Raw genomic sequence first — 19,069 nt, 5'->3', positions numbered from 1 at the left:
ATGAATTGGTACAAAATCACAGCTAAAACAGAGTGTAACTGAAGTTGAGATGTTATCACAGATCCATCTGTCTAGAATAACCATGCAGACACCAGACACTAATTGGTAGATTTTGTTGGATCAAATCTCTGTTTCTCTATCACGTCTGGTCTTTATGCTGTACGGTTTTCCTGAGTCGTCTGATTCTTGACGGTACTTTTGGTGCAATTATCATATTAGGGGCAGTGTGGCATGATTAAGACACATTGACATCATACAAGCCACGTTCAGTGAAAATTCATCTTTATTGATACCATACATAAATCATCAATGACAGAAACCTGGCAAAAAATATAGATATAAAACCACCCCTATGGTGAGGCGCTACAGGAGCCAGCTATTGGTGAATTGCCATCTCAGCTTCGTCTCGCATTTCACAAACCTTTATTCCTTAAATCACATCAACTCAGGAAACACAAGGTGTTAAAAAGTTCCCTCTAGATCGATTACGTGTCTGCCATCGATACACCACAAAAGTAGACTTCAGTGCCGCAAGAGACAATGAGAAAGGACGGAAAAAGAACAATAGCCTGCAGCTGGGTGTAGATTTACAAAGAGCATTGCTGTCAGCTGTAATGGTGGAGAATCCCTGACAGCTCGGCCTGTTTAGTGCTCTGGGAGACCCCTGCTGGGTGAATTTGAAGTCTTATCCAATACCTGCGTGATGCTGAAGCCTGTCGTTTATGTAAACAGGAGAACCTGCTCCAGCAGGTAAAAGGTCAAGCCCAGTGGTCCCCTTCGCAGGAGAAGATGTCATGTCAATGGGAAGTGTATTTACTTAAGTGTATTAATACAAATTTACGTTGCATTTGTTACAGATTTAAAATGTATCTGGGAAGAAAATATAATCACAAAACCTAAAAAAAAAATAATCAAAAATCCCATTGAGGGTTTAGGTGATTGTGATCAAATTTCAGTTAAGATTGCTCCCAATTTGAACATTAACAACATCTGTGGACTTGAGGAATCAGGATGACTTACCAACACAATTTGGTCTAACTTTAAAAGCACTATATGTGATTATGGCTTTTCAGGTCATCTGACAACTTTTGTTTGGACAGACCAGGTCTCTACAACAGCAGAAAATGAACATTAAATGTCCCTTTAATGTGAACATACTGAACCATTGTGATGAACTGGGAGCCACGTCTTAAAGAATGCCAAGCAATGGAATGACCTGACTAAGCAGCCCAAAAAACGTCTACATATCATGAGTATAGTACAGGAGGATTGGACCTAAACAGAATATCGATTCATAGAAAAATAAATACAGTTAGATAAAATGAGGACAAAATGATTTTATCAGTGATTGTAGCATTTAAAATCACATTTAAAAAATAAAAAAGAAACTTTAAAGAGGCTTTTAATCTCTTTACATTAGATTGGGGTTCTCATAATTCTAGGGAGGAATACATAGAATGACTTTTACCGAAATTACTACCTAAAAAATATACAAGCACAGACACAAATATGAGGAGTAAATCCAACAAAATGATTGGTCATAAAAACAGCACAGTGTAATCAATATCTAAAGAATCTTTACATGTAGCTCCTTGGTCTGCAGCTTCCTTAATTGAGATTAAAAACAGTTCTGGGAAACTTAAGTAAGTACAAAAGTTTTTCTTCTTATTTTACAATCCTGTCAAAACTTGTTTTTAAAATATTTTTCGAGTAGCAAATTTGAAGAGAGGCCTCCCAGATAGAGATTTCCAAAACAAATCAAACACTCCTACAATGACAAGCAATGGAACCAGAACAGGCCCCGGGTGGAGAACGAGTGGGGGAAATGGTTTCTAGTGCGCTGCTTTTCACTCACATCAAACAAGATGGAGAACAGTATTAAAACACTGGCCTTGTTCTCCCCAACTGGTTTTCTAGCCGTGAAGTCAGCGGACACTATGACAGCGCTGTGGCTGACGAGGACGGATGATATTATATTAAGCAAAGACTTACATGGAAGCTATTACCATCACAATGAGAATGATCTAACAGCAATACGTTTACATCAATATACTGCAGGTTCCAGATGTTTTACAGTTCTTACATTAGCAATAATAGAAAGGAAATACACCGTCAATTCATAACTAAAATAGATTGTAGTAAATAGCGGGAAAACAGTGCAAAGAATATTCTGGGGTGTTTATGTTTGCCTGCTTGCTTGTCTGTCGGTTTATTTTTTAGAAATTGTTTACAAAAATAAAAACAATTCAAAACAAGTCTAAAACATAGAAAATGAAAACACACTTCTGTAGCATCTGGTGCTCTGGTCCAGACATGCTGCGTACCACCTCTTTCCAGTACCTCAATGTTATATGCTGCAGGTGTGAGTGTGTGTGTGTGTGTGTGTGTGTGTGTGTGTGTGTTGATGTATGCGTCAGTGTTTGGATGCGTGTGTGTGTGTGTGTGTGTAAGATTTAGCGTAGTGGTTCTCAACTCCGGTCCTCAAGCTCCGGCACTGTACAGGTTTTTGTTCCAACCAGGTCCTACAAAAACAAATAATTGAGTTTTTAAAAACCGAACGTTGAATTTTGATACTAAAGAGTGCACACAGTTTTCTGCAGCCTGCAAAAAAATAAGTTAAATAAAAGCTAAGCATTTCTTCCCTGTGACATGAGCACAACAGAAACAAGGTGGTGCGTCGTCAAGGAAAACGCATGCCTGAGAGACCCGAGGTTGGAACAAGAACCCACTGACATGGTCGCCACGGCGAGCACTCGGACAACAGGACATGCCAACTACGGCTCAAACACTGTGGTGAGCTATGATGGGGAGGGTCGGGAGGGGTTGGGGGGGTAAAGACACATGCACACACACACACACCCCCCACCCCGCCTATAAGAGGGCCGACTGGAGCCGAGCAGACAAGGGCCAAGGCTGAGCACCACTGGTCATGTGCAACAATGTGAGGGAGCGAGTGGGATTCTGCTGACCCGGTCCTTCATGTGAGGAGCTTTATCAGTCCAGCAGCTATTGTCCATCTTCCTAACTGCTCTCCTTTCGTCATAAAAACTAACATGACGGAACAAACAAAAAATTAATTAATTAATTAATTAGACACAAGTGCTCAAGGCCACCTTCCCTGACTCCTCTCGCTAGTGTGTTGGCTCAGTTGAATACCAGTAGCATTTAATCATTGAAAAAAAAAAAAAAAAAAAAAAAAAAAGAAGGGGGGAGGGGGCTGGCTGAGACCCCAGCACTCTACTGGGATGACTGGGAGTTTTCATTCTTGCTCTCCTGACTGGAGGGAGCCTTGTTGTTCCAGGGCGAGTGTGCCCCAAGTGCAGGCGAGCTGTTGAAACTGTCCTCATCCTCCAGGCCATTCGCCCCATCGAACTGCGTGTTCTCCAGCCGTGTGATCAGACGCTCGTCCTCGTCACCAAACTCCCCTCCCATCAGAGTGGGCTCTCCCACCATCATCACGTCCTAAAGGGGACAGCAAGGGCCGGTACATATTATCCCCATAATACAGGGGGCTGCGCGGAATTGCTGCGAGTTCTAGGTGTATCGGGGGGGGGGGTTCTCTACGCTCTAGCAATTAAGTCGGTTCAGTTCTGGATTTTTTTTAAGGACTAATAAGAAGGGTAATTTATTTATTTTTCAGGGGCCGAGAGTGTATTCAAAACTTGAGCTATTAGTGTCCTTCAATTCTCGGACCCATCACAACAGGACGAGGCGCTCGTCAGGGCATCTACCCTGACAGGTGGGTCAGTTGTGGCCCCGACTCCCTGCCACAGTTCCAAGAACCGGGATCAAGGGGCCCTCCCTACTGGCCAGCAGTGGGCGTCCGTGAACCTTGAGTGCTGCATCGAGGGGAGGGGAGGGGAGAAGGGGGTGGGCATTTTATTCCACCTCGGGTCTCGTTCACTCAACCAAGTTGGGTAAAGACGGCAGTGCTCTGTGAATCGTGTGCTCTGAGAGACTTAGACTCTAAAGAGAGGAAGGCTAACTGCCCCTTGACCCCCACACATTTAGAGCATTACTTAGCAATGGAGGTCACCTGTAGCTTCTCTATACAAACCCATAACAATATGGCCCCTGAGCACCAGGGACTGCCCATCACTGGTTCACAGCAGGGGTCCACGAACTAAATCTACTCATCCTTCAAAAAAGAATTATAAAAAGCAACAGCTATTCCCCAACCACACCTTAACACAAACCCCACTTACCAAGGCCTCCCTGTGCTATCGCTAACCTGCTGCTACACCCACTCCTTTACTCACCAACAGCCCCCGGCACCACCCACAAATAACTTCCTATCCCCCTGGGCTTTCTTTCCAGCCCCGCCACCCCTCCAATGCCTTACTCCTGTGCTGAACTTGGAGGTGCAGATAGAGGTCAAGTAAATGTAATGCTTACAGGTACCTGGCTGGAGAGAGAAAAGCTGTTGGCTGGACTCTTCTTTTTGCTGTTGCTGTTGTTATTGCTGCCTCCGCCGGAGCTCACGGTGCTTCCACCGGACACCTTCCTTTTCCGCCGCTTGTTTGGAGCTTGTCTGGCAGGCTCAGCTACGCAGTGGACAGGTACAAGGTACGTTTCACAGATCACATATATTTACGTAAATGTAAATCTGTGTTTTCTCAGCCTGTTGCAGACAAAGAACCGTTTTGCAATAGCAAGCGCATTTGTGTGTGCTCCTCAGCTTAAAATGTGAAGAAAGGCAACGGTACAATAAAAGTCACGGGACATTAAAAAAAAATTAAAAATGGTTGTGCAAGTTACCTGGTGGTGCTACCATCCTCTGCCACTTTTGGAAGAGGCAAGTCTTCAGGCAGTCTCTGGGGCTCAAGCTGTAAGTCTTATGCCTTGACATCAACTCTTGCATGGGCTCCAATATCACACATAGCTTCATGGAAGAGAAAGAGAAAGGAACAGTTAGCTTAATTTACATGACTGATCGAAAAAGAGAAGGACAATCAGAGGGAAATTTGCTTACACGGAGGTAGTTGAGTGTGGAGTTGGACAGCCCACATCTGGTGATATTTTTAGCCAGTTGATCGAGCATTTGAGGGTCCTACATGATTGTGTCGAAAAAGATGAGATGAATGAGTGCTAGTACGGCTATTAGCATTTGCGCGCAAGGTTATTAGAGTGTGGAACTCACGTGCATAGCCAAAATGCTCCTCGGCAGGACCTCTCTGTGTTGTCTGATACTGAAGTGCCACGTCTTGATTCTCATCATGTCATCAAACATGAACTCGAGGTAGAGGCGGCCCTCCACGCAAACCTGAACCACAGCAGAGAGATACAGGTTAGAGGTCACAGGGCCAGTAGCAGCAATTAGAGTTACAGCGACATCGTGCATCTGGTACCTGTGTGAACATGGGTTTGCCATTTTGTGTCACCATGGTGCATTGGTCACAGTCAAGGGACACAAAGTTACTGTGGAAGGACTCCTTTGGATGCTTCAAAACATAGAACAGCTCTGTGGCGCCCCCCTCAAAAATACTACGAAAGTATCGCGGGATCAAAGTCCTGCCGATGGCTGCAAACAAAAAAAGTGAACATACATACGTGAAACTTTAAATCACCAATGTAGGGAAAGAGTTGTAAATAAACCATATGGACATTTTGGGAGATATTGATTATCAATTAGGACCTGAAAACAGAAACAAACAGTGGCATTTTCTTTTTTTATTCTCACTGTATCGTTTGGGTCCATCTTCCAGACAGAAAGTGATGGTGAGCATGGCGTCATCTTCAAAGAACTCTGTGGTGAAGGCATCCCACCAGAGATTGTCACAGTCCTGAAACAAGATGAAGAAACATTCCTTTATTTTAATTCCTTTCAAATCGGAGAGACAAATTACTCCATCGTAACATTGCAATGTAATAGCAATCAAGCGTATTACAGTGTGGTTGATATGAGGAAGATTTGGAAGAGGAAGTTAAAAAATAGATCATTTGGATAAACAAAAAAGGGTTCTTAACATTCTAAAACCGCTCACAGACAAGCAGCAGTTCTTGTTTCATCAAATTCCCTAAAACCTTTTAACGCTTCCTGCTCCGGTCAATACAATGATCACCACAATCATGTATCATGTATAAAACAATTCAATGCAGAAGCTCTTCAATATTTTAGAGAAGAAATTAGGTTATAAAGGCCAAATGAAGGGGATATTCTGAATGAGGCATGCAGTCATGCCGGCTGTTGAGTGGAACATCCCACTTAATTGAGGATAAAATCCCCCGAATGCACTAAAGTGTGAATGCATTTGTTAGTGCAGCCAGACACATGAAAAGCGCGGCTGGTTACAAGACCTCAGCTGCGCGCACAAGCATATAAACAGTTGGCACTCCAATTATGTTTTTGCCAGGTTGATCAGATAATCTTATTACAGCCTGAATGTAAGTGAACCGAGTGCATTCTCAGGCTTCATTTCAGACAAAATCTCCAGCATGGTTAACTACACGAGCAGCAGCTGGGAGGGACAATCCGGTTCCCAGGAGTTGCACCAACAATCGTAACCACAAACCGACGTGAAAACGTGACTCGGGTGCTTTGTTTACGCATGGAACCTGTGTAGTGTTGATGTCTCATTACTCTCCATGTGAGCGATGAAGGAACTCTCACCTCTGTCCAGTTCTGTAGCCGTTTGTTCAGCTCATATATCCGGTAATCTGTTTGGTTCCCGTACGGCGTGGGTCTCCTGTAACACAAAGCAGGGCGTCTCAATGCCTTCGCTGGCTCTCAAACAAATCATTTCCATGAGCCCCGAGCACTTTCAAACCTAAGCTAATTGCCGGGACATTTAATGTCCATGTGTTTTAAAATAAAGGAGGAGTATAATGCTGTATAAACGGCCTCTGAGCGAAGACAAACCACAACTGTATGTAAGCGCCAGTGTACTCACCCCATTCCAGGCTCCATGTATGATGGGGGGTACATGGGTGTAGGGCTAGGAACAACAAAATGTAGAAACATCAGCAACCTTTTTTTACAGCAAACATTAATTAAGAATAGAAGAGATCACAGGCCAGTGGTGAAAGAAACCAGAGGCTGAGCATCAAATGTGTACAGATGTAAAATGGAAATAAGTTCTGGTTTCAGTGTATGTGCATAACAAGCTGTAATACAATACAACTTTTAACAGATTACAGTTTAAACCCCTTCAATCCAACCACTGAAAAGACTGCAGAGGGCCCAAAGACAAAATATTTGGAACTCAAATACTGTGGTTCCATAGACGTACTATGGTCACAAATTATTTTAATAGTATCTACCGCTGGCATGTAACACTGCTCGGACATTTATTAACAAACGTTAAATATTTTGGGGCAAAAAAGGTTACATTTTGTGAGTTATGGCAACCTTGACCTACCCCACATCTCTGTCCAGCATAGCGCCTGGGTGGAAGGGGGGGAAGCTGCCGCCGTTGGGGGGCTCCTTAGGAGAGTACAGCTTGAATGACTTTGACGAACAGCCTGCGCACACAGCAGAGACGGAGGGAAAAAAGAGGAGAGATTTAGAGGAGATTTGGGTTACTTTAGATTTAGCTCGTTCAAATCACAGCATCATCTAAGTAATCTAATGCTGGACAATTTCGTTGAGATTTACTCAAATAAAAAGCACACTGCCAAAACAATTTCCTGCTGCTTTCATCATCTAATCCATCTTCAATCTGGTAAATGGACAAGGAAACAAATCATCACAGGGAGTGGGGGGAAAAAATAGCAATATTTATTAGCCCACAGAAATCTGCGGAAACAATCAAGTGAAATGGATTTCTGTACTGTTTTCTTTACAGTCTCTTCTCTACATTCAGCCCATCCTTCCCATCCCCCTCACGCAGATCCCGGCTATTAACTCTCGTCTGTCCAGATAAGGCATTCACACGCAAACAGTTGAGTTATACTAGAGAACATCTTTGCAGTAGCACTACTCAAGCAGGCGTCACAAACACAGCGGTGGCATGTAAGAAAGCCTGATGAAGATGATCGATACCCAGGCAGCCAAACTGTAGCGGACTGGGATGTGGAGAAAAATTGAATGGCTCAACTCATTACTGCTTCTGTATTTGACCCCTTTTATAATGTGGTTAACACACGTCCTGCTTGCAAATATAACATTTCAAAACAAGCCACTGAAGGCACAGATATGTTAATTTGTTACGCTTACTCCGTCCCAATGGATGTCAGACTACTCTGCAAATGTCGAGCTTCACAGATGCAGTTAGAAAGACAGGATTTGGGGTCAATTCGGCCAGTGTGAAGTCTGATCTGTCCATCTCCATTCACATCCCCCTCCTCCTCCTCCCCGGTTCGCTCCTCTGCTTCAGTTGATTTGCTATGTGGGGGAACCTGCTCACGATCACCCAACGATGCTTCTGTATTTGCATAATGTCTGACCTACTCACCCCCAGACAGCAATGAAATATATGCGAAGCCTCCATTCAATCGTCTGTTTTTGCAAACACGCTTCCATGCTGGGAGAACATGTACTCTGCAAAGCGCTGACACACAGATTGTCCATCCATCCATCCATTGTCAAACCGCTTATCCTGCACACAGGGTCGCGGGGGGGCTGGAGTCCATCCCAGCCAACTTCGGGCGATAGACAGGGTACATCCTGGATTGGTCGCCAGCCAATCGCAGGGCTACACAGAGACACACAACCATTCACACTCACATTCACACATCTACGGGCAATTTAGAGTCACCAATTAACCTGATCCCCAGAGCATGTCTTTGGACTGTGGGAAGAAGCCGGAGAACCCGGAGAGAACCCACGCAGACACGGGGAGAACATGCAGACTCCACACAGAAAGGCCACTGGGCGGAATCGAACCCAGGACCTTCTTGCTGTGAGGCAACGGTGCTAACCACCACGCCACCGTGCCGCCCCACACAGATTGTTCTCTCCTTAAATATTCACCAACACACACCCTTTAAATAAATGTACCGGGAAGAGAGCGAGGCGTATTCAAAACGACCCATTACAAAAAGCTCAAATACGGGGCCGCGGGTTTGGGTTAAAATGACAAATAAAGTTTGTGATGCATGAGCCATCCACGAGCAAAAAGCCCTCTTAACAACGGGACACAAAACACAGGGACACTCAGGCGCAGTTCGGTCCCCTCAAGCTGCTCCGTTGCAGACAATAGACAGGCCGGCCCGCGGCCACTCAAGCACCCACAACACAAGGTGCCGGGACTGGCAACTCAGTCGCACTGCCCGCTGTTCTAACGCCGGCTGGGCTCGGCCTGCGGCCCAGTTGCCATTTTACAAAGTGACGGTATGTAATCACTTTAAGACACCGGGCGGGCTTCAGCTGAAGCGCAGGGCCGCACTCATTGCACGGATGCTAGTGACCTAGCTAGCCGGCCGACCCGCCGCCGCCACACACTCACCGTCAACCCGTGGTTGTTTTTTACCACAAGCAGGTTTTTGTTGGTTTATCGCGCACCCCAAAAAAATGAGCCTGGTTATAATAGTTTGAGTTACCTGCAGAGAAAGGTCCACCGAACCGCGGTGTTGCTCGACACCTCCGATCGGTGTTTCTAGCCAGCTAGCTTCGCTGCTAGCCGGAGCGGCTGGACGGTGAAAGCTCCAGCGGCGACCGGTGATAATGTGACGTTAGTCCGACAGCCCGACCCGACGACAAGAGGCGGGAAAACGCTCCAGCTAGTTGCCCCGTTTCCTGTCAATTTGCACTCCCCAACTAATTGATTTGAATGTCATTTCATTAGGGGACGATGCTAACCTATTTACTACTACTACAGGACCCTTTGTTCCTGCCAGCCGAGACAAGGAAAAAAAAAAGAAAGAAAGAGGCCCCGCCTCCTCCTCCTCTCTGCCCCGCCCATCCCGTCAGACGAGACACACTCAGGACGATGTTTACATCGTGTCGACCGGGCTCATCGCTTTAATCACTCCACCATTCGTTAACTGCGTTATTTTATACACATTTCCTCCCCAAAAGTGATGTTTTAGGTCATTTTAGAAAAATGTGACGTCTTTTAAAAGTCTGGTGCGTACGTGTGTCTTTGTTGTTACAAGGATGCCTCTTGGATACAAACTATTCCTGCACTCTCATATTTATTAAAAATGATAAATAAAGTTGAAAGAGTCATAATAAAGTTGGATGACACTCATGCCTCTTAGGAAGTATTTATACTAACATAAATTTAAGAATAGGGCCTTTTAGGGATTTTACCAAACTGGCTGGGAGCATATATAATCCTTCTAAAATAAACAATAGTCCAGAAATGATATGTCACTTTTTCAGTTTATAAACTCCTGCATTCATCCACTAAACAGAACTGTCAGTGTTATAATCTGTAGACAATGTGCATTTATAAAAACTCCCTTGTTGGGGGCATTAACATTTAATTCCGTCATAATAAGCATTCATGAGGAATGACGCGATAGTGATCATTTTTCCCGGGGTTGCTTGAACCATTGGGAATCAAGTAACAAAACAAGCAAAAACAAGAGTGTGAGTCCAACATTTTGTTCACACTGTTCAGCAAATATGCCACAAAGATGAGTTACCTAAACAGGCTGTTTAATTCAAGCCAACTTTGTAAAGGCTTATAAAAAATGATTGACTTGGCTGATGACTCACATCCTCCACCCTGAGCCTCAGATTATGTAAGAGCGTAATCTGCTGCCTCACTTTTAATCAATAACCACTCTAATGTTTACAAGCAATATATTTGAAGCCCGGAAAACCTTTTGCGGTCTCAAAGTGCATTTGAAGCTCAATTTGTTGAGGCTTTCACTTGTGCTGCCTGTCAGTTTGTAGAATTATATGAATCGGGAGAGCAGATGAGAAAAGTGGAGCAATGCATTTCATTGAGAGAGTAAACACATCTGACCCAGACCAGTCACTCTTACTGCTGAAAGCTCCCATCAGGCTTAGTGTGCAGATATACATCATCATCTGCAGCTTGTACTCAGTGGTCATATTGGACGGAGATGACAAAAATATCTGGTGTGATCTGCGGGCGACAATGTTCAATAAATGCAAAACAATGTAACTCAAGATTTTGTAGAGTAGAGTTTTGGTGCATAGTTGTGAAAACTACAATTGGAGAGGGGAATCAAACATGAAGCACTTTGTTGTAACACAGTACTAGATCTATAAGCTTTTGTTGAAAACATTGATTCCAAAGTCAGTTTTGAGGGACTCACACAAAGAACAGATGTGATAGAACAGCATCTCCCTCTGCTGGCAAACGCTGCAAACATCCGCATGCTTCATAATGAAACTGTCAAATACAACAAATACAACAAAACAGAGTACAATACAATACAATACAATACAATGGACTTAACTGCACACTACCTGCAGCTTTTATCTTGTAGGTATCATCTTTACCTGTCTATTCCATCAATATATCCAACTGTAAATTTGATAAGCACAAAAGTGCTTGTATTCATGGCATTGTATGCATTATCATTAAAACATACAAAATGTGCTGTCCGGAAGATTGATTCACACAGCAGAGAATATGGAGCATTGCATATATTCATACATTACTGTGGGACAGTTTCAGTCCTGAGAAATTGGATCCTCAAGAACTACATTCTAATTTAGTAACTGGGAACCTGGTCTTGTACTACACACAGTATTTATAGATCTCCGTTGCCCCTAAGACCCCTCTAGAGGTCTTATTTTATACAGAGGCAGACTGCTTAACATTCATTGCTTTACGTGCATTGCAATGCAAATAAAGGTAACGTGACTTCTAATGCAGGAAAATGTTAAATGAATTTTGAATCATTGGCATAATTACTCAAGCCTCCTTACAGACATGGATAAAGAAACCGAGGTGGGCTGTAAACAAGTTGACTCAACACAGGCCATGCACATGTAAAATAAGCCTTTAAGCTTTTTTCTCCAAAACCCTCCAAGTATTGTGCCTTCTGACAGAGAGAGTCGAGCATCAGTGAGGGAACCAGAGAGCGCTGCTGAACAGCATGTTCACACTCCTGTCGCTGCGTTTCGAGCCGCCACAGTGGAAGCACGAACCTGTGAGGGAAACTGTTCTGTAACACCTGCCTGGTAGTGATAGCAACAAGACAGCAGGTTGCGGCCCGGCAGCAGGAAGTTAAACACCACGCGCACAAGATAAAGAAGGATCGTTGCTGTGGACGCTTGCGAATCGAATCGGCTCGGAAGATTTGCTGTTAACAGGGAGGTTCTAGCGTAGTTTAAACCGGAGGTTTGGTCATTTATAGGGCTACTGTTGCTATGTAACCGGTCCATCTCCCTTTTTGCACGTCATCAATTAAAGTCTGAAAGCTCTGCTTTTTTTATTCACAGTCCAAAGCACAACATGCGTTCTGTTATATGGCAGTAATTCCTTTAACATCATGATAACATTTGTCTCACTAACCAGCTCAAACAGGCTGGATACACTTGTCAACAAAAAAACATTTGCATGAAAATTTGCAGAATTTAAAAAGGTCCCTCTCACACACAACAATAGGCACAGAAATACAGCACAACGCTCACAAAAAAAACTGCAGATGTCGTCACACCTTTTGTTTTCAGCACAGCTCAGTCAGTACCAAGCCTGCTTTCATGTTTTAAAGACTCTTGCGTCTTGCACATCTCCCTCGAATAAAGGTGTGCTTTGATAGAAAATGTATTTTTTTCCTTCCCACATATTCTCCCTCTCGTCCCCCTCCCCTCGGCTGTGGCACATGCCAGCTTTCCTCTGCCATCCTGTCGGCCCGCAGCAGATGTGACATCACTACAGCACGTCTCCACTCTGCACCCCCCCCCCCATCCCCCATCTCTCTGACTCCCAGCATCTCTGTCTCCCACGCATTCCTTCTTTCTCTCTGCCTCTGCACACACAGCCATTTTGATCTAGCAAACAAGATCTGAGAGGCTGGTAGGGAGAGGAGGGGACAAGGACAAGAGAAGAAGTGTGGAATTGAGGAAGGGGGGAAAAAAATGAGGCGCAAGCTTTGAAGGCAGTGAAACAAAGCTGAGGCAGTCGTGTTGTTGTGTAACGGTAATCAAAAGAGCTGTTCGGCTGCCATCTTGGTTCTGCTTTAAGTCACTTTTCGCCAATCAGATGCCGTGTGACTTTATGCATGAGCTAACGCCACTGTTAAGGCAGTGAAGAAGGGGTGAGGGAGTGAATGAGAGTGAAAAAGGGGGAAAGGAAGGGAGGGGTGGAGTGAGACGAGGGAGGCAGAAATAGGAGGGAGGGGTTAAAGTGAGATGGGTGAGAGATGGCGAGAGTAGTGAGCAGACGGGAGCTCAAGCTTGATTGCATGTGAGAATGGAGGGGAGAGGCGGAGGGGGGGGGGGGGGGTCTTCAGCTCACAGGCAATCTATTTTTACCATTTAGTCTGAACAAAGGATGTGATTGGCTCCACTGTGTTAGGACGAATCCCCTTCACGCGGGGAACAAAGCCTTAAAAAGACTGATTTGCAGCAAAGTCATAACAACAGCAGGATGTCACAGGGTTGTCAATGAGCTAGACAGACACGAGAGGTCTGTTCTTTATTATGGCTCACATTCTGCCACATGCAAATGTGCTCAGTTCAGATTCCTCCCTTCTATACACTCTTACCCAATACCGAAAAACAAAGACAAACAGGCCCAGATGAAAAGAGCCAGTGCTGTAGAGGGAGATGCAGATTCACACACAAAGTACGGGGAGGATCTTCCGTCCACCATCGCACAAGAATGTAAACAAACCAGTCTTGAAATGTAATGATTTACAGCACACAGCAGTGAGGGAGAGAGAGGCTGCAAACCAGTGTTGATCAGTGTTTGCCTGTGGTTATCTGCCAGATCAGCCAGCCTAAACTTGTCCAAGCAGGCTCCTCGTCACGTTGTGTGTGTGTGTGTGTGTGTGTGTGTGTGTGTGTGTGTGTGTGTGTGTGTGTGCGCGCGCGCGCGCGCTCGCGAGTGGACGTGCACGTTGCACATGCGCACTCTCGCCCGCGCGCGTAAACCTGTTAGTGTTTGCTGCACAACGTGCTCATGGCAGATCTCTCTGGTTCCACCTCTTTCTCCCGACGTCCTTCACAAACATGTGGATGTTGTTAGAAGTTTTTTGCTCCAGAGCTCGCAGGAGGGAGCGAGGGTGTGAGCAGTAGGAGAGAGGGGGGATAAAAAGATCTGACAGGAGAACATCAAGCAGAGGCGTCTCTGATATTATTCCATGTGATAGGCGACTACCAATGAATCAGAGCCGCGCCATTAAAATGATACTGACACCCTAATTCAATCTGTCCTCTCTGAGATCCCTCCCCCCCCTCCCCTCCACCCCGAGCAGATGCTACGATTCAATTTATGTCTGCTACTTGCTCCCTCGTGCTGCAAAAGGAACGTCCCCTTGGCACCTTGCACCGACCGTCTCCGCTCTCACCGGGGCAACTGTGGAGCGAAATTGCTCCAAAGTCAAACCGGATGAAATCCTTTGCGGGAGAGAATGAATTGGAAGATCTACCCGATAGAAATTGCCACAACATGTTGCTCACCAACTGCTGACATGTGCAGACAGTTCTAGATTTCTCTTTTTCTCTTGCTTCTGATACGGAATGTGGATACGGAACAGACAAACCGTAACATTAGCACCCTTTTTAATCCTATTTGATCAATAAACTGTTGCTTAAAACTCAAGAATGTATATTTCACGAAAAGCCAAGCAAACTACTTTCAAAAACAAAAAATACGCAGAAATGCAAGGTCACAATGACGAACATGCCCAACATCCAAAGTGCAGCTTAACTCAAATTCGACTCTTAGCCAAAATCTTCTTAAGAGTCCTCGTTCATGGTTTACAGTCATCAAGAGAGACGGGCTTTAAAACCATGTTGCAGTGCAGAAAGCACTCTGTCCTTATTCAGCTGTGCTCAGCGGTACAAATATAGTTGTCGTGACAGTGAGCAGTGATTTCCAGAAACTCCTCTTGACATATGAGAGCACAAATAAACGGAAAAGCAGAGCCTAAGTGGCCAGACAAGAACGAGAAAAGGAATGAGAAGCCAGCAGAGCACTTATTGATACCGCAGTGTCTCCGCGTGTGACCAAACTCAGAGAGCCATCGATCTGCTGCACAGCAAGCCGGCGTGACCGAGAGGGTCTGCCGAGCAGCCCGACCCCGCAGCGCGCCAGGCTCGCGCTGTAACCTTGCGTTAGGACATGTGTTGGGAGCGCAGCGCCGACGCACAACCTCACTCACGCGGCTTGCTGCCGGCCCTGGGCGGCTTTGCAGCATTTTTTTTTTTTTTTTTACATAAGTCATCTTTCTGACGGCCCCGCTGAACACAGAGACGAGAGAGGAAAGAGAGAGAGAGAGCACTCACCGGGACAAGCACAACCTCCAACGGACATCTTCTCACATGTTGGGCTCTGCTCGGAACGAAACAGCTGCACTCGGTCCACGCGCCGCTCGCATGGGCCAAACTCTGAGGGAAACAACAGGGACAGAGGGGTGGAGAGATTAGAGGGAGTGGTACAAAAGCAAGGCATGTACACCACAGCTACTCTCTCTCTCTCTCTGTGTGTGTGTGTGTGTGTGTGTGTGTGTGTGTGTGTGTGTGTGTGTGTGTGTGTGTGTGTGTGTGTCAGAGGCAGGAAGTTGGCAGTGGAGCTCTAACTGCATCATTAATAGGCATATTGCAACACAAGTGGGAGGGAAAATGAGAGAGGAGTGGAAGTAGGAAGAAAGAGCCTTTACATAATGTGAGGCTTGAGTAAGTAATATGGAATGGAGCGAGGGACTGTGTGTGTGTGTGTTAGTGAAAGAGACAACGCATGAGGGAGGCAATTAGAGCGAAGCAGAGGAAAGCGAGCAACTGCATAAGGTGTGTGTGTGTGTGTGTGTGTGTGTGTGGCAATGATGCATGGTCCATTTTTGCTCGGTGCTGCCACGGGAGATGAACACACTCACTAGGAGCCCTGAGGCACAGGGTCATTACTGGCAAACGAACACGCATGCACACGTGTACACACGCACTGTGCCGAGTGTTTCGGCAGATTTCAATCTCCCTTTCCGTCTTCCTCTCTCGCTCCTTCCGGCTGTTTTACCTTTTTTTTTCTTTGCTGCTGAGTGAACACTGGTGTTAATCACTACAGACAGTATCGATTAAAAATGTAGAGCCCACCTGGAGCGCGGGGACGCAGGGGGCCCATGGGGCCCATGGGAGGCAGGAAGAGTGAGCACGTACGGCCGTGCACGTGCTCACACCCAACAGGAGCTGCAAGTAAACAGTCGACTTGACTGCAGACGCTCTGCTTCTTTTCGACTCCTTCATCCCTTTTTTTTCAATCTTACTTCGCTCAGTCGATTTAATCTCAGCCCCTCTGTTGATATTAACTCAACCTTTTTCAGCAGCTTGATGTGATTTTGTTTAATTTCCTCCCCCCCCCCCCCCCGGCCCTCCACCTCTCCGGTTTCCCTTCCCACTCAGCCCATAACTTCTCTTGGATCCGGTGGGCTTTCGCTCTTTCTCACCAAAAATCTCATGATCGCACACGTCGCTTCACAAACACACAAGCCCATAAGTGACTCCAATGACCCGGATGTCTTTGTTGCTCATGTACCTCATCCTGAAGGAGGGATGACAGGCCGAGTAGCATCAGTGAGTCATCGCAACTTAACTGACTGAGATTGACATGATTGCAATAAAAATACCGTAGCTTGCACTTGAGAGTTCATAAAAACAACAACGAGGAAACAAGAAGAGAAGTCAGCTAAAAGTAGTAGTTCAAATACATTTTAAAAAGTGATGGATGAACAGTTCAAATAAAAGTGTACCGGCGATGGAATGTATCCACATGGGTATCAAAGGCCGGTTTAACAAGCCTCAGAGGTCTCTGTTGTGTGTCGCTTACAAACGATTCGTACTGAGAAAAGACAACGCGTCTGCAGTGAAACGAAAGGTGACAGACGCATTCCCGGCACACCAGCAGACTGGCAGAAGCATCACAGTTAAATGTCATACACCATGTCAGACGCTGTTCTCAGGACCGAGACACAATGAACAGCCCTGCGGGCCTCCTCATCTTTTCCCCTCACTTGTGTTCTCCCTGTCTTTTCATTCCCCCCCCCACACACACACACACACACACACACACACACACGAGCACACTCTTTCTGTTTGTTCTCTCTCTCATCTCTTGCGCGCTGTTCTGTTACCATCCGGTCCTTTGTGCGCCTTGTAGGTCGCAATTTGCGGCTCTGACATTTATGGACGATTCTACCACTGTAAAAAAAAAGAAATCTGAACAAAAGCAGATATGAGAGATAAAAAAAACACTGCATGGGGGGGGGAGGAGGGAGGGGAGAAAAAGCACAAGAGGGGAGAAAAGGAGGAGGGGGTGAGGGAATGTGATTTAGGAAATGGCTTCTGTTTCCAGGAGCGATTAGGCTTTGAAGCTGAGCACCTCACCACCAACTGCACTGTCAGGCATGCTCTCTCTCCCCTCTCTCTCCTCTCTCCCCTCTCTCCCCTCTCTCCCCTCTCTCTCCTCTCTCCCCTCTCTCCCCTCTCTCTCCTCTCTCCCCTCTCTCCCCTCTCTCCCCTCGACTCTTGCAGATAAAGAGATTCCCGCTCTGTCAACACATCCAAGCCCCGCTCAAAAAGCTGAGCATAGTGAAGTTCCCCTCTCCGTTCGCTCCACTGTGCAGCAGTTCTCCGACACCGTGTGACAGACAGCCAAGTGCCTGCACGCCGTCACGCCAACCGCCTCGCTCGCTGAGGAAGACGTCTGCTCCCCCTCGGCTGCACTCGTGTTGTCCTCTGACAGCAGACAAACACTTGCTGACCGGCGCTGAGAACTGCATTGCTGCTTCCTACTTCCTAAAAACATGCTCTTGGTGGCATGCTTGTCATCTCAGGTGAGTTTGTTCCATTAATGCTCACGTCTAAGTCTTTTGTCTTGCAGCTGTTCTGCGAAACCCCCGGCCCCCCTGCACACGGTCTCACTTAAAAATCTTCAATCTCAACGCTTACCTTTGTCTTCCTCTTTCTTCTGCACCCACACTCGCTCGGAAAAACTCTGCCTGGGTCAACCACGCAGAAGTGACCTAAGCTGCGCCAGCAGAGGCAGAGAATGGGAGGGAGGTGGGGGGAGAGAGAGGGAGAGAGAGAGAGAGAGAGAGAGGAGAGACAGTGATGAGCAGATTCAGATGGAGTCACAAATGGAGGGGAGATGTGTGCAAATTGGATGCTGAGAAGGAAGGAAGGAAGAGAAGGAAGGAAGGACGGAAAGAGAAGGAGGCGGAGTGGGAAGGGGCGGGTGGATGGGAAGGGGAGAGGGGGGGGGGGGCAGCTCTCAGCTGCACTGGTATAAATATGACGCAGAGGCAGCCGCCAGAGCCTCTCCTCTCCAGCCCCATCCCTCCATACCGACCGAGAGGAGGAGGAGGGGGCACTGTATCCATGGCAACGGCAGAGCAGCGGTAGGCAGCGGCGGTTAAGGAGTGTGTTGGAGGCACAGTGGTGTTCCTCTCGTTCTCTGTGTCTCTCACACGCAGACAGGTTCACGACTCTTTGAGCTCCCACAGATGTACAGCCTCTGGTAAACGGCAGAGGAAATGTGAGCAGCAGTGGATTCGTTTGAGCGTGACTGGTAACGAGGAGCAGACTGGTCGGGTCAAATTGTGTCTCCGGCACGTGGGGAGCAGGCACCATGGAAGCACAAGTTGAGTCTGCCTCCAGCGTCTTGAATGAGGACATGTGTGCTAAATATCCATTCTTAACATGCAGATTAATGTGGCTGCATGGGGAAAGTGTTAACACAGAAAACACAATGATTTGGGACCTAATAAAGACAGTAATGTAACATCTCTGAGTAAGGAAAAAGCTCAGAAGAGATCTTCTAACCAAACTATACAAAGACAAAGTTGTCTCGCTGTTTTTCTCTATTTTTCTTGTCAATGGGCTGTTCTTTTATCCTCCTCAGAGCGATTTACTGTTCATGTCGGTATTCCTTTTTGCAATTTTGCATTTAAGTAATGAGTTGCACTATTAGGTCTTCATGGTAACATACAGTTGAACACAAAAATAAACGAAAGCAACACCTTTCAAAATGAAAAGGGATTTACACAG

General features: G+C 46.1%; 1 protein-coding gene and 1 long non-coding RNA gene across 12 annotated transcripts in view; one reads left to right on the top strand and one right to left on the bottom strand.

Annotated features, from left to right (window-relative positions):
* LOC144409521 (uncharacterized) overlaps positions 1–2,524 on the top strand; it is an 81,944-nt gene extending 79,420 nt beyond the window's left edge. The window contains exon 2 of the long non-coding RNA XR_013468018.1: positions 2,361–2,524. This is a non-coding gene — a long non-coding RNA (uncharacterized LOC144409521). The remainder of the gene's footprint in view (positions 1–2,360) is intronic.
* Positions 266–18,368, bottom strand: ldb1a (LIM domain binding 1a). 11 transcript variants are annotated; one of them, XM_078104999.1, is made up of 12 exons: positions 17,972–18,368; positions 15,320–15,421; positions 7,359–7,461; positions 6,891–6,935; positions 6,611–6,686; positions 5,681–5,783; positions 5,349–5,521; positions 5,141–5,263; positions 4,973–5,050; positions 4,759–4,882; positions 4,402–4,544; positions 266–2,522 (listed from the first exon to the last, which is right to left on the bottom strand). In XM_078104999.1, the coding sequence occupies exons 2-12, from the start codon at positions 15,345–15,347 to the stop codon at positions 2,469–2,471; spliced, it is 1,050 nt and encodes a 349-aa protein (XP_077961125.1). In that variant the 5' UTR covers positions 15,348–15,421; positions 17,972–18,368; the 3' UTR covers positions 266–2,468. The 11 variants fall into 11 exon arrangements, with proteins under 11 accessions (XP_077961125.1, XP_077961124.1, XP_077961121.1 ...); XM_078104998.1 differs by having other exon boundaries at positions 4,396–4,544; positions 17,972–18,228; XM_078104995.1 differs by having other exon boundaries at positions 266–3,462; positions 17,972–18,228.
* Between the last annotated feature and the right edge of the window lie 701 nt (positions 18,369–19,069).

This window comes from Gasterosteus aculeatus, chromosome 6 (genome assembly GCF_964276395.1).
Source record: "Gasterosteus aculeatus chromosome 6, fGasAcu3.hap1.1, whole genome shotgun sequence".
Taxonomy (NCBI): domain Eukaryota; kingdom Metazoa; phylum Chordata; class Actinopteri; order Perciformes; family Gasterosteidae; genus Gasterosteus; species Gasterosteus aculeatus.
The sequence above is the reverse complement of the archived record's forward strand: the minus strand, read 5'-3'. Positions and strand labels throughout refer to the sequence as shown.